Raw genomic sequence first — 17,417 nt, 5'->3', positions numbered from 1 at the left:
CAGATATACCATGTATCTACAGGTTTCAGGCTCTCGTCTGAATGCACAGTTAAGCACTGACTATTTCTCTACTATATTCTTCTAAGAAAAAAAAAATAGTAGTTTTATAAGACCATGTGACAGTGATTAACCAGTTATGTTAGTTGTTGAGGGTCATACAAATGCCTTTTATTTGCATTAGGAGGAGTGAGATAAAGCAAGTCAAATTGGAGCAGAGAATATAAGATTTGGGAGTGATGGGGCTTCTGTTCCCACCTTTCAGTTGGGTTGCTTCTCAGTAGATGGCCAGTCATCCTCACATATTGTGTCCCAAATCACCAAACAAATCTTAATTCACATTTACAGTATTTTTAATTATACAATAACCTAAGTTTCTAAGCTAGCATTCACTTACAATCAGCTAACACCAAGTAAACAAATTAACATAGAAGCAGAGCTGCAGTGGAGTGAGACAATAAATACTTCCTCTCCTGGAATGTTTAAGTCATTGACCAGCTCCATGGGCAGCTCCACTCTTAATCACTGTGAAAAATTCTTGTGCCAGGGCAGCTATCACCTTCCGATGTACAGCAGTAAATACCCAAAGGACATTGAGAAAAATAACTCATCACATAAAAGTACCTCAAGTCTTTTTTAAAGGAATTGTTCATTTAACTTTGGGTTTTGGGGGGTTGAATTAAGTAATGCTTCTACATGCAATGAGAATTTTTAGGTGAAAGTCATAAACTGTAACTACATTAGTACTTATGCTGAAAAAACCTACAGAGGACCTCTGTTCATACAGACTTACACTTCATTTTTCTTAATCCTGTATCACATAGTTCTGGTGACCTAAAGCTGAGGTTGTTTCCTATGTGGATGTTTTCCATCATATTAACATTTTGCTTTGTGTGTGTATCTTCACATACCTCTACTGGTATAAGACACAAGGTTTCGTGAGTCCTGTTACCTCTGGTTATTTTGACTGTACCATCCCAAGGAGAGCAGTGCTGCTGTTGTCCATTCTCAACTGAAGCAATGGAGCAGAGAAAAAGGAAATTTTAGGCATTCAAAAGTGAAGATGTTGTTACTTAACACATCTGGTCCAGGGAATCAACTTAAAAATCTCATTTGATTGGAGTTTTGGCTCTCTTGACAAGGCTTTTGGAGGGTTATGGAGCTCAGAATGGCATCTAGTCCAGCTGGCACACTTGAGTCACATGTGGCTAATCAGCAGGAGCCAAAAAAACTCAGAATTTTGCATCTGATTTCTGTCCTGATTATATGCTTTTCATATCCAAACAGCTGAGCAGAATTCCCTCTGTGTGTGCACAGATACTCACTCTATTTATTTAGGAACAATTTCTCTTTTACATTTTAGCTTAGCAGCAGCATTCATCCATTCTGTGATATTTGCAGTGCTTGGAATTAAACTTAGTTTTGCAGATACTATATTTGAGCGGAGTATTTACTATAAAACATTGTTCTGACTGCGTGGAGAGGATGGCTGTGAGTCTGTAGCCCTTTCCTGCAGAGAGGAAGAGGAATGTTGTTTTCTCTTATCATGGCCTCACCTGCAGCATAGGGATTGAAGCAACCTCTTGATCTTTGAATATATTACTTGCCTTGCTGGGCTGCTCATCAGACTGGCTCACAGAAAGCTACCTGGTGTTCCTAAAATTTTCAAGAGTGTCTTTCCCTATTCCACCTCTCTTAAGTAATTGAACCTCTCTTTGGATGTGGGCAGCCAGTGAAAAGACTGGGTAGCAGGACTGGGCCATTCATAGAGCTCTTCCCTTCAGACAGCTGTTAGAACCATGAAGTTAGGTATAAAGCAGATGTTCCTGAGTGTAAAGTAGTGTGGAGTTCAGAAACTGTTTGTAGAGTGTTCATTAAGACTCACCAGACAATGGAAATCCAAGAGATTAGTGCTTGGAGCACTTAAAAAACTTCCTAAGGCCATTATTTTGCAATCCAAAATGTTTGTCAACAATACTGGCATAAGGTATTCCTTTTCCCATGACACTGTGCCATTCCACCCCTCAGTTATGCCAGAACAATACTTTGAGAAATCGTGCTGTGAATTAAATAAATACATACATTTATTTCTGGGGTCTTTTTACAGCTGAAACAGTTCCCTCTTTGGGTCCACAGCAGGGCCCCCACAGAGTTGTGCCACTTTAATTCAGGCTGGTGAGCCATGGTAGGAGGGTGGGAGTGATAGTCAAGGGGGAAGGTGGCAGTTCCTTCAGCTGGATTTGCCACAGAACTTTCTGTTGATAAATTCTGGTGTCAGTCCGCAGCACTCAGCAAAAACATGTGAGTTCACATGCTCTGTCTGAAGACTTCTTTGGCAGGAGCTGGTGCCCCACCAGCCGCTCCAGGTGGTAGTGATTCGCTGAGAATGCCTCTCCCTTGAGGCTTCTTCTTTTGTTTCCACCACAGCTCCAGCTGAAGCTGCCAACTCTTTGCATTTGACCCTGAGTTGTCAGATTCTGACGTGGAGAATTTGTATTTTACATTGTGATTAATTTTTTTATTTTTTCTGAATAAAATTTTGGGTATCCTACTCTCCAGTAACTGGTATATGGCATGCAAAAGTAATCACAGAGAACAGACTACACTGTAGAGCTAAAAGTTTGTGCAGCATAGCAATCCAGGTAGAAGTACATAGAGGAAGATAAAATGTTTTTCCCTTTCCCTGTGATGGGTCTTATGAGCAGGTAAGGAAGTAAGAGCACAATTTTCTATTTCAGTGAAGCATAAACACTTAAAAACTGTTTTTATTCTTATGCTTGTATGGGATTTGTGTCACCATATTTAGTATATTCGCACTTCGAACAGGAGCAAAAGCACACACATAAACACATGCACACACGAAACAAACCAAAGAACAACACCCTTATTTTCCTGATATTTCCAAAGCCACTTTTCTAGCCATTTCTTTATCTCTAGCAGAAATATTCATGTCTTAGTTACAAGATCAGCCTTGTTTTCTCAGATGGTCATGCATGAAAGGTACTGTAAGCTGGAGCTCTTAGTGACTAGTAATACTTTAATTTTCATGCACAGATTATTTGGTCTGTTTCTTATTTATAAAATGGGAATAAATATCAAATGACCCTCCCCTTTACTTACTGAGGTAAATAGTTTGACTTCCTGAGAATATTATTTGTAACAGAAAATACAGATTTGTCTGTACCTATTGGATTTCTGTTTCCAATCCACATAAAACCTTGAATACGTCGGTGAATTTTCCCCAGGTTTTTTCTGAGACATAGTGGACTCCAAAGGATACCAAAATAAGAGTTTGGCTAGAAGACATGCATGCTGGTAGAGTACACTGTGAAGGAAAGGTGTGTCTTTTATCCCATATAATACATATTAAAAAATTCAATTCTTAGGACACTGTTCTCCATTATTTTTGCTGCTTATGGACTACTTGTTTGTGACTAATATTTTAAAATATGCTGACAGTTGAGCTTTGTTTACTGGGTCAGCCCACGAGCTTCCATTGTCTTTAGAACAGAAAAAAAGCATAGTCTTTCATTAAAAATAAAAACTTCCTCATGCAGAGAGGAGCCTGTGTGTCAGATCTAGGCTTGAAATATGCCATTTTTGTTGAATTTCCCAGTGCTCCAGAAGTACCTCTGATGGGGGCTTGGCACAGTTGAGCTTGTTAAGTTTGAGAAGGCAAAGTAATGACAGGATGGTTGAACATCCAACTGTGCTTGACAGTATTTCCCTCCACTAAATCTGGGTGGCAGATGTGACTTACTGGAGTGACTTACTGAATCCACAGTCTTCTTTTGGTGTCCTCTCCCTACTAATGAGGCGTTTTCAGCATGGATCCTTCCTGCCTAGCTGTGTGAGCAGCATCAAGAGAGGAAGTGATCCCTCTCCTGCAGCATGCAGTGGCTTGAGTTGGCCAGAGTTATGGAAAAGTTGTGTTCTAGGGTATTTTGCTTGATTTGACAATTTTTAAAAGGATCTGTTTCTCTTCATGGGATGTCTGAGGCAGGAGGGAAGAAGAAATCACTTAGTGAAGGACCTACCTATGAAGGAAATCCATTGTTTCCTTGTGCATCATGTACAAATAAAGCAATTAAAGTGTTTAAAACTACAGCAGCACTGTATAATGTACTTCCTTTCTGGGAGCTGATACCAGAAATACTTGAGCTAATATGAATTTACCTTGATATTAAACATTTTGACTTAATTATATCTGAAAATAATGAAAAATAAAAATCCTCTTTTATATTCTAGTTAACACACGGCCTCATTTCTATCCAACAGTAACTCTTACGGATCACTGAATCTATATTAGAAATAAATAGGACCCGTTATGTTTAATATCTGGATTATGGAAAACAGTAGAACCAGAAACTCAGTAAGTCATAACTCTTGCTCTTGTTTTCCTGTTATGGGCATGATGGAAGATTTTGATTATTGTCCTGATTTTCATTTTTGAAAACAAACCTTGATTATCCTTGTTGGATTAAAAAACTCTCATAGGAATAAGTAAATACATAGTGATACATAAATACTGCCTTCCACTTTCAAGTTTCAGATATTTTATATCCATTATCACAGCCTTCTCTTAAGATGCAGAAACTCTTCTCAATAGACCTTAAATGGGTGAATAAATGTTCTTGTGAAGTGATTTGTGTCTTGTGTTTTCCTCAAAAAGTGTTTTAGTTGAAGTCTTCATGGAGCATCTACATAGGACCAGTACTAATACCCCAACTACAAGGCCTACAGTGGTGTCAATGCAAAGAGTCTTTCCCTAAGGATGTGAATTGGCAAATCTTGGTTTTTCATGTTCAGAACAGTCTGATTTTTTATCTTGCATTTCTGAAGACTCACAGCAGATGCAAATGTGAAATTCGTTTACAAAATCACCTTAGACTATTGGTTTCAAATACAACATTCTCTTGAAGTCTCAATACACAAAAGTTGCACAAACACGTTTTCAGTCTTTTTTTCTGAAATTAACTGTCTTGATGTTCTCTGTTGCTATTTGCTTCCTGTCTCTTGCTACCTTGATAAAACAAAACAAACAATATCCAAACCTAATAACCCCAAAGCACCCACACCTATGCTTTTTCTTCTTTTTGTTTTTGTTTTTTTTTTTAATTCTTACCGGTAGTACACCATAGGAAAATCTGATACAGTTTTGAAAATATTCTTTCTGGTGCCTTTTGAGTGTATTGTTTGCTTCCTCCTTGTATATTATTCAGTGATCAAATTTTCAGAGCTGTGTATCTGCACAAAACAAGTAATTTGTGGTTATCTTGGGTTTGAATTATTTATTTTCCTGTCTTTGTCTTTTTCCTGCTGCTGTTTTCTCATCAGGGTTGTGTTATTCAGATGTTTCGTAGGCTTTCTTGTGAACCCATTTGACATCAAGTCTCGTGTTCCTCTTCACAAACTTCCTTTGTTCTCCCCCTTTCTTTCAGAAGGAGATTAGTTTTCTTCTGGTCCAATGCTGCTTCAGACCACGAAGCTGGCTTAAAAATTCCCATTGGGAATTCTAGACCCAGCAAAGAACTCGCAGTAGCCTCTCTGCCAGCATTGGTTGTAGGATGGATTGGACCAGACCAATCACCTCTGGGATGTTAAAATAGTTATATCTGTCTTCGTCTGCTTAAGAGACTGTGTATGTGTAGGTGTGTAGTAGGAGATCTAACAAAATGTTTTAATTTTTCATTTACTGTGGGGAAAATGGAACAAAAGTTATTTAATTGTACACACTAGAAAATCCTGGGTTCTACCATTGAAAAGTGTGAAAAATTGGCTATTCCATTAGGAACTCAATTATTTCAGTTTCATGTCTCAGTCTTAACTCCCTTCCAAAAACATTAGTTTACAGACACATTAAAAAAAATTAAAATCAAGGCTTCTTTTGTATTTATGTACCTATTTTGGTTGAGATGGCAGAAGTACTTATTGAAATACATCTGTGGGCTTTATAACCCTTGCAGTATTGCTTAATCACAAAGTCCAGTAGGTTTGCAGTGGATGAAATCAGCTCTTTGGACTTCATATCTTGTCTGCCTGGATAGATGCTGTAAATCATTCCCATGGGAAAACCGGCATGTACTGTCACAATTTTTAGCTGGGAATTTTAATTCATAAGCTTCAGGCAAACTTGTCACTTGGGCAAAACCAGCTGTGTTAGGTTAATTCAGGTTTATCAGACTGTCTGTGGGATTTCTTTAGAGGTGAATGAACCTACATTTATCCTAAAGGTGAAACAGCATTAGAGAACAGCAGACAAGCTTATTGGCTTTGAAAAATGTGTACAAAGAATGTGTATTATAAAATCCTATATGTAAGTTTTATAGCCGTATCAAACTAATAACAGTGTATGTGTGTATATCTATACAGGGACAAAATGTGAAATGTTCTTGAAAAACCTCTCTAATAAGCTGTGACACCTGGCTGAATCCTTCTGAGGTTCCCTATTTTCACAACCCAAGCAGATATATTAAGGTGCTTTCCAGCCAAATTCTTGATTCCAGAGTTAGAGAGGATCAAACAGAGTTTTCACATGTGTTCCTGTGTAACGTCCTTGTTATGCTTTGCTCCTTGGTTGATACTGCTCCCCTAGAGTAGGGACTATAAAGGGATACAGGACAAAGAATGCCAGTCCCTGAGATGTGCAGACAGGTGAAAGCTTCATTGACGTGAGTTTATGATGGTCACTCAAATGTTATTTGGCATGTTTTAGTTGAAATCCCTTGACATTGCATGTCAGAGAGACCTGTGTGTTGCCTTTTAAGGCCTGATCACCAGCCATGGTGTCAGATTCTGCAGTTTTCTCCCAAGTGTGAGAACATCATTGTGCTTTTTGCATTCTCCATTTAAATTCTTCTGACATCTGCGTGGGCTGCTTTCCATTCATTAACATAGGGGAGTTACATCTTCTTCCATGGTGGCTGGTCAGACGCCAAAGGCAGATTAAGTTTCCTTGAGCAAGGAACTTGTCATTGAGGCTCTTCGAGCTGGAGCTGGGAGCTTTGGAAGCTATGTGAAGAGGAGGGAGAATCATTGCCACAAAAATGATTTTTATGTGTCTTGCTGTGCACCCCTGGATTTCAAATTTGATTTATGGCTGCTCTTTTTTTTTTCTTTTTAGAAGCTGCATTTGTTTTTTCTAGCAGGAGACTATAATGTAAACACTGCAGCATACACTTAATTCTGAAACTGTCGATTATTTCTAAAATTATACTCATGGTAATTGCTGGCATATTTTCCAGTTCCTCAAAGTTCTCTATAAACCCACTGCTGGCTGTGTATTTCCCTTCTTGTATTCATGTAGCTGCCTTTATTCTTTATGGTCCTGCTGAGGTCCCAGAGCAGGCAGAAAGCAACTGCTGGAGAAGTGCATAAAGTACCATGGCTCAGTGCCAGCTGCTGCTCCCACGGATGGTCAGGCTCCTGGAGACACATCTGGAGACACAGGGGAATGTCTCACAGGGCAGTGCATGGAACGCAAACTCTTGTTTCAAAGCAAGGTGCAAGCAGCCTTGTCGCGTTTGGGGTGACTTAGTTCCACGTCAATTTTTTAGTCACTCCTGACCACTCCTGGCTTTTACTGTGTACTGCTTAAATAAATCTTTCTCAATTCAGCTATCCCTTCCAGAACTGCTAAAAATTACCTAGTTTTATGTTTTAGTCTCAATTTCTTTTGAGCAAGCTGTATATATTTTTGACTTACATTTTTCTGGACTGAAGACTTTTCTTTCATGTTTTGGTGAATATCTTCATTTTTAACCTGGAATATTTTTTGCACAAGGTTATCTAATGCTAGAGTTCTCTTAATTATAGTTTCCATTTGACACTTTGTAAGCCATAAAAGCTGTCATTGCTTGTGAAGAATGGCTATGGTCTGTGGCTTTTTAAATGGGCACGATGTGTTTGTTGTTTTCCATTCATAATTAAGCCGATTGAGTTGCACTGATGGTGCACTGTATATCAGTTTGAATTTATCAAGTCTGAATAATTTCTCTTGTGGAAGTGCAGCATCTCAAATATGAGTATTTCATTTTAAGACAGGCCAAGTTTGACTTTATGATGCATTAGGAAATCATGTGAAATCAGGATAAAGGTTATTCTTTAGCAGTGATATCCTGGGGTAAATATTCTGTATGTACAAATGGCTCTCTCTCCACTGCCTAAGTGTCTTATTGAGGAAGCAGATGGCATTTAAAATCTTGATTTGATGGAAAAAGCATTAACAGGAAAATGTTTGAAAGTGAAAGGTAGGCAAGTACCTGTTTAGAAGTAATGTTCATATTTCTATTTACATGGATGATTAAAGAGTAGTAGTTCTAGTTCTTGGAAGCCTGTATCTGCAGTATATGGCAGTGGAGAATATTTACCTCCTAAATTAGCTCCAAGTTCCACCTCTGCACTCTTGTTTGTTCTGTACCGTTTTGTGTCAGCTGTGGGTGGAACAGATCGGAAAAGTGGATTCCCGTCTTCAAATTAAAAATGGAAAGACTTTGAGCTTAATGTAGAATAGCTGGGTGAAATGTCATGTGTTACAGATAAAAACAGGGAGTGTGGCAGGAGTCCTTTGGTTATTGCAGCTTATGGGTACATCAGATAAAGTGATCCCACTGTTCTCATTCACTGTATAAATTGTCCATTTGATGCACTCTTTCCATGAAATGTTTAGAAATCTTTTGCAAATTAGACAAATACTCAGTGTATTGCAGTCTTGTGTCTTTTTCTGTTATGATCACCTTTTACAGCTATTGTTTAAAAGACTTCTGAAACAACTTAAATGCTGTTGAAAATTAGGCACAGTTGAGAGTAACTGCTTAAGATGTGCTTCTTGGTTCAGATGACTGCAATTTGAGATTTGCTGGCATGCATGAATGATTCAGCTGCCCTGAGGTGTCTAAGGATTGATGTGGTATTCACATAACTGAAGTAACCTTCAAATCATGGAGGTTAACACTGCATTTACTTATGGTTTCCATTTTTTGACACTTAGTTGCTGAGTGGTAGAGCATAGGCAGTTCTGGTTTACTGTACTGGGAAATCCTTAAAAAGCACAAATGAGCACTGTGTTGCCTGGGTGCCCTTGTGATTAACCTGGTAGTTCTTTTTCTATAAAATAAAATAATTTAATTGAACACGTTTCAGTTGCATATATCAGCCTAAAACACTATTGATCACAGACTGCTGTACATATTAAGTCCCAGTTATTTCTATTAGCTGTTACTATTACTCTGTTGTATGAAAAAAATCCTAATCAGTTCAGGGTTTTTTGTTTCCTTCCCGTATAATATTTTGACAGATAGCAGCTCAGTTAAAAACATACAAAATTACTTTGTAGAGATGTGAGATAAATATTCTTCACTCATAAATATTGTAGATGCCGGCTTTCAAGAGCAGGGACTATTAAACTGCATTTACTTAGGTCAGTACAAATCTGGAATAACTCCATTGGAGTTGCAAGTTCAATAAAAAATAAATTTTTAGCTGCTTTACATGTGATTTCTCTGTAGAAACTGTTGCTGTTAAAATTCTTGTTGATATTCATTCCCCTGTGTGCCAGCACTTCTCATTCATACCCCTTCAAGGCATTTAGAAGTGCTAGTAGCAGTTCTAACAGCTCAGACCTCTCAGAAGATCTCTTACCATGAGCAGATGCTTACGAGGACTGGGGAAATGAGATTTCTTCTGCATTTATGGATTTTCTCTTTTACCTATATAAAATACACATCACATTTATCACAGGAAAAAAGTCCCCTTTCCCTGAAAGAAGTATTACAATTTCGTAGGCTTTGTATCATATTTGATGCAAAGCCTCACTGTTCTTAGACAAATCTTACCTGACTGTTCTTCAGCTGATGACCAAATCCTGAGCAGATTTTATGTGTTAGGTTCACCTGGCTGATGATGGGAAAGAGCACCAAAATGTCTGAGACAGCTGCTGTCATTTCTCCCCCGTCCTTGTTCTGCATTATTAAAAAAAGAGAAAAATGTAAAGAAAAAATGCTGTGATTGAGATTCATTTTGTGATTCCTTGATCTCAAAATTCCTAATGGCATTATATTCCAGGATTAAACATAATGCAAAACATCATGATCATTTGTACTACGAAAGACACAATTGTTTTTGGATTGCTGCTACTTTTATCTTCAGCCTTGCTGAAAGACAGATTTCCTCTGTGGAACATCAATCCAAGGAACTTGACAGATGATGTCTAGATTATGTTTTATTGTCTCTGGGGCCCTTTATGTTACATATTTTTGATGTATGAAAGCATGATGCAATTGTATGGATGTGTGATCCTTGTGAATTTTAAATTATTTTTCTGGAAATCAACTTGCAATAATTTGGTCATGTATTCTGGAGTTTTTACAAAACAACAGTTTATTTTTTTAAAGTCTCCTTTAATGTCAAGCTTACAATCAGATGCTTAGAAATACATAATGACTGATAGTGATGTTTTTGGTTTGGTGATTTTTTTCCCTCTACATCTGTGTAGTAAAGTAAAAACAATGCTTTTGTACGATCAGTAGTTTTATTAAGATTTAAAACCCCCTAGGGACAGTTTTTACATGTAAGTGAGGGGTGAAGTGTGTGAGATACATTACCTAGAGGGGAAAGCTCCCCTCCTGTGCTCATGCATCATCCCAGGGTGAGCCGTGGCATCCACTTCTGTGCATGTGGCTCTGCTTTGAGTGGCTGTGTGCTTCCTGTGTAACACACTTACTGTGTGCTACCTGAAGAGCAAAAGGGTGGAAGTAAAAGAAGAAGAAGATAAGAAAATACCCACTACAGAAAGAGAAGAAGTGGAATAACCCTTGTTTTTACCTCCAGGTACCATTTTCACAAGTACTAATTTGATTATAGGTCTAATTCTTCTTCTGTGTCACAATCAATACTTACACAGCTCAGCCTCTTTTATTACAACCAGACTGATATAGAGGAATTGACAAAATTTGAATGAAGGCTTTTTTGTTCTGTAATACATTCGTGTTATTTTGGAATATCTTTGTTTTAAAAAATGACAGCCTTTTTACACAATACTGCTCCTGCTGCCTTTTGCTGTTGATGATATCCATATCATAAGATATGGATAAGATAAGAATTGCCTGATGTGGGAGTCAAAGACACATAACTGAATGATCCCAACCATGATGGTGAGCTTTGCTGGTATCTAAATGATAATAAGAAATCAGTGTAGCCAGTCAGAAAAATCAATAAATAAATAAATAGGAATTACATGTTCTTATGTTTGTATTGAATTTTTATGCATCGTATGGAAATTAGGAAAGTTCTGCTGCAGCTTCATATGGATTTCCTCTCCAATTTACGTCACTGATGTAAATTGATGTCCAAAAGAGAAAGAGAAAAGGAGGAGCAGAGTATAGAGTTTTGTTTGGCAATCCAGAGATCCCTTCCATATATATAGTTTTATCTTTGGAACAGTGTTCTGTTTCCACCTCAGCAGTGATGTATGACTGTTGATATTTTCCATGTTTAACAGTGGATTTTAGAGCAAGGTGGTTTGAATTCCCAGGGCAAGCCATGTCCAGTCAGACACCAGCCTTTTCTGAGAAGTCCTCGAAAGCTGCTGGGATGCCAGGAGGGAGGCCACATTCTCCCGTGGTTCTAGAGCACAAGATTTGAAAAGGAAAGAGCTTCTCCACTCGTGTAGAAAGGGACAGAGAGAAAATGAAGTTGCAAGCAGGAAAAGATTAATTTTGTCCAATGAGTTTAAAATAAAATCATCATCTCTTTTAGGCTCAGGACAGCCCTTTGTATAATAAGAATGCCACATACCTGTTTTGAAGTGGTAACACTGAGATATTTGGAGAGCAGACATCTGGATCGGGTGATACGTGCTGTAGTCTTTGTGATGTTTTATTTTCACATTCCTGTAACTGGATGGGGTAGATAAGCAAGCTGGGTGACCTCTGATGGAAAAAGATGTTTTCACTTGTGTTGGACTTCAATTTTAGGTTTTGCAATTTCGAAGCAATTCTGTGGAATGCTTCCCATGAGTGCCATTGGTCAGTGGAATTAAACAAGTTGAATAGCATAGCGCGTAACATTGGGGAAATAAAAACTGGAAATGTACTAGAGAAAATAAATTTAAAAATTGCTGTATAATGCTGTTTAGTTTGCTTTGAAGCACACTGCTTGCTGTCGGAAAGGTTAATGTTGACTGTGCTTGTATGTTTTGTTTTTTGGCAGGTAACCCTGGACTGGCAGGTTATTACAGGACCTTTATACAGGCCTTATATTGTGGACTGAACCAGCAGTATCCTGTCTGGGTTGTGAGCCATGCTGGACACTGTAAACCTCCTAGTGGGATGGAAATGATAGAAGGTACAATACTGTAACTTGTGCATACAGTTGTTTGTACCCCTCTGATTTTAATGGCAAAACTTGTGCCTATTGTAAACAGATTGACATGAATTTTAAATGTCTCCGTTGTATTTCCACAGAACACTTGTATGAGAAGTGAGTGAGTTAAAGAAGTATTTTAGGTAAATTAGATTTGCCAGACAAATATGTGCTATTAAGAGAATAAGAGAGTTTGCTGTTGGCAGTTGTTAGAGACAAGTTACAGTGAAGAAGGTCTAGAATGTGTTTCTGTTGAGAAGAGTAGATTTAAAAAGTACGTTTTTAAATAAAATGTCCAATTCAGAGATTGAGTACGTTAGGAGAGATTCAATTATCTGTGCATGTAAAATAGCTGTACTGAATCAGTGAATTTCCTGGAAGCAAGTACGTCTTTCTGAGGCTGGGGTATGGAATGTCTGCAGGGGAGAGGTTGGTTGTGTATCTGTTAAGAGTCTTTTGACAAGCAGATCTCCAGCAAGAGATGGTAGCCAGCTCCAAGCATTGTTAGATGGGGGGAACCAGCAGTGAATCCTGTCCTGAAAGCTGATTAATGTTGGAAGTCCTCTGGACATGGTCAAGCTGCAGTGATGTAGCAGTAAATCAGCATTTCTGACATTTTCTTCCTATATCCCACTGTGCAAACACCCCACTTTGGAGACCACTGACTTAGAGTGTGCAAGCATTTAAATAGTGCACTTGACTTATGAATGATGCTGCCTGTAAAGGGGTCTAAAATGAAGAAAACTATGTGGGAATAATATGCCTGATTACATTTAGTTCAAGTAGATTTTGAGAGTCTCATAAAGACTAAAGCAAGTTTTCCAACAGCAGCCATCAATCACAGACTACTTCCTAATTGACTGGAGGGATATCCCTTAGCAATTTGGAAACTGAACAAAGCTACACTCTTCATTTCTACTTCTGTATGATATCCTTCTATTCAGAGAGCTCTTGCAAGCTCTGCTCCACAGAGACACCCACCATTAATTAAACATTTCATTGGTGTAATTCTGCTTCCAGCAATAAATCCACTGTGCAAAACAATTTGCAAAGTAATTTTACTTGGTGAATACAATACAAAAGTTACACCTCAATTTCAGTGTCCTTATCCTTCTCCTCAGTTTTTAAAAAGACATTTGTTTTGAACACTACTGTGAACGTAAAGCAGGCCAACATCAATCCTTAGGTGTAGGCAAAATTACAAAAAGGAGAATAGTTTTCTAGTTTTGTCTTATTTTGTTTAAAATTAGCATAATACATATGCATAGACAGCAGGTGTACATACATAGCCATGTCTTAAAGTGGTTTAATTCTGTGGACATGTGCTGTGGCTTGATGAGAAATAAGAAATAGAACATCTCAGATAGAAATAAGAGTAGAATCATGGAATCATTAAGGTTGGAAAAGACCACCAAGATAAGGTCCAAGTTGACCAAATACCACCATACCCACAAAATCATATCATGAGGTGCCACATCTACTTGTTTTTTGAACACTTCCAGGGGTGGAAGTGTTCCACCAGATGTTCCACCACTTCCCTGGGCAGCCTGCTCCAAGCTTAACCTCTCTTTCAGTCAAGAAATTTTTCCTAGTGTCCAACCTGAACCTTCCTTGGCACAACTCGAGGTCGTTTTTCCTTGTTGTATCTCTTGTTACCTGGTAGAGACCAACCCCTACCTGGCTTTAGCCTCTTTTCAGGTAGTTGTAGAGAGCAATAAGGTCCTCCCTGAACTTCTTTTTCTCCAAGTTGAACACCCTCAGCTCCCTCAGCTGCTTCTCATCAGACTCGTGCTCCAGACCCTTCCCCGGCTCCTTGCCTTTCTCTGGACATGCTCCAGCACCGCAATGTCCTTCAAGAAGATTGAAGGCTTGGTTTTGTTTGTCCTTAGGGCTGCCAATAACAAACTACTTTTGGTAGCAAAGTAAGACTGAGAGTAAAGAAAAATGAAATCGAAATTAAATTATTTATTTTTTGTAATAGTCTGTTTGCCAAGTGCTACAGAAATATGGAATCCTGTGATTCATATCTCAATCAACTAAAGAGACATAATTGACGTGTTAAAATTTCATATACCTTATAAGTAGCTAGTCAGCATTCATGACTTAATGATACAATATTTGGTCAAATGATAAATTATGTTCAAGATAAATCTCTAGAACTTTATAAACTGTACTGATGAGTATTGAGCTATACACAGTCAAATTAAAAATACTTCTTATTTCAGCAAGGCATGTTTTTTGTTCTGAATGACAGGGAATTTTGAGTGACTATTCTTAATAGTCAATTTACAAAATAAATTTCTAGTTTGATCTTTTATGTTATATGGACTGTAGAAGATAATAGTGTGTCCTTAAAATCTGCTGAACTAGCCTTGGGTTATGGTTCTTGGTGAAAAGAGATAGGTAATGATTGGTTTCTGGTCCATCAAGAGAGTGTTTCCATTGCTTTCTCTTTATACAGGGGGAGTAGGGCCTTCAGACCTTGAAGACCTTTTGAAACTAAGTTACATCCTAAGGAACAGTATGGGAAAAGCAGAGGTGAAGGAATAATAAATTATCTGTGAAGACATTGATTATGTGAACCGAAAATGTTAATGTACCATCAGTGTGAAGTTCTGAACTGAAATTAAGTTGTGCATAAAAAAAAATAAATTCTAGCATTACAGGAAAATTTGGAAGTGGTGTGTAGCTTAAATTTATTTGATATATTGCTTCTTGGCTGTTGTTGCAATTCATCTAAATGGAGTTTGCTTTTGCAGTTCTCTGGCTTCTAATGAAACTGCAGAATTGACTTTGAGAGTAATAGAAGTTCAAGTAATATAAATCTAAAAAAAATGACTGAAATTGTTTGGGTAAAACTGAATTTATAGTCCAGCAAGTTAATAATCTTGTTAATTGCTAGGTAGTTGTCCACCAAATGACAGATAGAAGTGTGGGCATGATTAGCAGATGTGACCCGTAAGTTTTTACCATCATGATACGCTGTGCTGACAGGAAAGAGCTTAAAATAGTAGCCTGAGTAAGACAAAGAGCGTGGTGTTCCGTAAAAAGAGGGTTATGAGTTATTTAGGACCGTGATTCCCAAACTGTGGCCTGTGGGGCACTGGTGGTTCCCAGGACACTTGCTTGTGGTCCAGGAAGAGCTGGCTGATCAGATGGAGTTGGCACTCTTGCCGCTTTCCACTTGCTAAGTGGAATGAATAGTAGCTAAGAGTACTTTTCCAATAACACTTCTTCTGTGTAAGCATTTGCTTCAGTGCCCTTGGAGATGTTGTGCCGCCATGAACGTGTGGTGCTGGCAGGGAGTGGGATTGTGGTCTGCTCTGCTGCAGACAGGAGAGGAGGAGGTCATGGAACCAAGAACTGGGCTCCTAAAAATAGGGACTCGTCCTTGTTGTTGTGTATCACAGAATTATAGAATGGCCTGGGTTGGAAGAGACCTTAAAGGTCATTTAGTTCCAATGCCCCTGACACACAGACAACTTCCACTAGACCAGGTTACTCAGAGCTCCATCCAACCTGGCCTTAAACATTTCCAGGGACAGAACTTACACAGGCACTGGGATTCCAAATGCATTTGGTAGTTTTTCCTGGCTTGTGATTCATTTATTTTAAGTAGAATAGATGTGTTTTTAGCGACTGATGATGATGGGAATACCTACAGTGCTGAATCAGGTGGATCAGAGATACTGGCAGTCTCTGGTCTGTTCAAAACCGCTTCAGAATTGATCTCTGTCATACTCAGAAGTTTTTTGACCAGCAAATCCTTATCTGTGCTTCAGCCCTGTTTGGTTGGTTATAACAGCAGATATGTGGCCACATTGAGGTATGCAGTGATAGATGTGTTTAAAAAGCGTTTTTGTCTTGAATATTTATATATACATACATACATAGGGAGAAAAGCAGTAGGAAGGCAGCTGGGCTGGCACCTCACATGCATACTTTAAGCTTATGCATATACTCATTTAATTCACATTACACACATTTAATTCACATTAATTTCTATTTTAAACATTTTTTGCTTCCTAGGTGTATAAATTAAAATATCTGAGAATCATTGAAAGATGAATTATCTTTAATGTAAGTTCCTTTGAGGTGTAGTCAGTTGTATTTCTATATTACACACCCAGACAACTCTGTAGTCGTGTTTATGTCCCAGAACACATTAAAATTCTACTTAACTTTAATGCAGATTTATATGTCTCCCAGTCTAGTGGTATCATTCTGTAGATACATTAAAAACCCCAAGTTTCAAGCATGCCATCCAGGTAGAATTATGCTGGTTTCACAACTATTTCATACCAAAGTGTAATATTTTTAATGTATAAGGGGGGAAGGTTCCTGTTCTCGGAGCTGGTCTTGGCACTGATTAATCCCATGGAGCTCCCCACATGGTGTTTGTCAGCAGTGAGGGATCCTAGGTCAGAGTGTGCACAGAGGGACTGGTTGTTTGCACAGGATGGGACAGGAGCTGTCAGCTCACTGCAGTGCAGTCCTGCTGCCCCTCCTGATCCAGTAACTGCTGTTGCCCAGAAACCTTATTCCTTACTTGTCTTGGAAAAGGCAACCTAAGGAAGGAAGTGTATGTGCATATGTAAAAGTTATTATGAGGTGTTTAAATGTTGAGGTTTTTGTCTTTGCCCGGTAAGATCTGAATTTTAGTGTATGGCTTTAATGCTAAGTGTCTATTTTAAGGAAACAAATGGTCATTTCATGTTATGAACCCACTGGAATGCTTGAAATCTAAATGTGTGAAAAGTAAGCAGCCCTAGGGATGCTGCACTACTCCGTTTACTTCTTTCCTTTAAACCACATTCAGTTAATTATTCATGGAGGTCCCGTAACCATGCCCATAATTATGCAAATACATCCTTAGAGTGAAATCTTGGCATTTGGCATTGACTTTATCAGTCCTGCTTTATTTTAAGCATGTGTTTAAAAGTCTTGTTCCATTCAAAATCAAAACAAAGAAAAATAAAATTTTGTTATATATGAAGTATTTCTAAGTTGCTCTTTGTTTCCTTTTCTGGCCATCCAAAATGATAACAATTTAAAGTGTT

The 17,417-nt window shown here is 38.2% G+C and overlaps 1 protein-coding gene across 1 annotated transcript in view; it reads left to right on the top strand.

Annotated features, from left to right (window-relative positions):
- Positions 1–17,417, top strand: part of LDAH (lipid droplet associated hydrolase) — a 112,691-nt gene that overhangs the window by 19,992 nt on the left and 75,282 nt on the right. The window contains exon 3 of the mRNA XM_082277258.1: positions 12,205–12,339. Coding sequence (XP_082133384.1) covers positions 12,205–12,339 — 135 coding nt within the window. The remainder of the gene's footprint in view (positions 1–12,204; positions 12,340–17,417) is intronic.

The sequence above is a fragment of the Coloeus monedula genome, assembly GCF_965178545.1.
Source record: "Coloeus monedula genome assembly, chromosome: 2".
NCBI classification, from domain to species: Eukaryota; Metazoa; Chordata; class Aves; order Passeriformes; family Corvidae; genus Coloeus; species Coloeus monedula.
The sequence above is the reverse complement of the archived record's forward strand: the minus strand, read 5'-3'. Positions and strand labels throughout refer to the sequence as shown.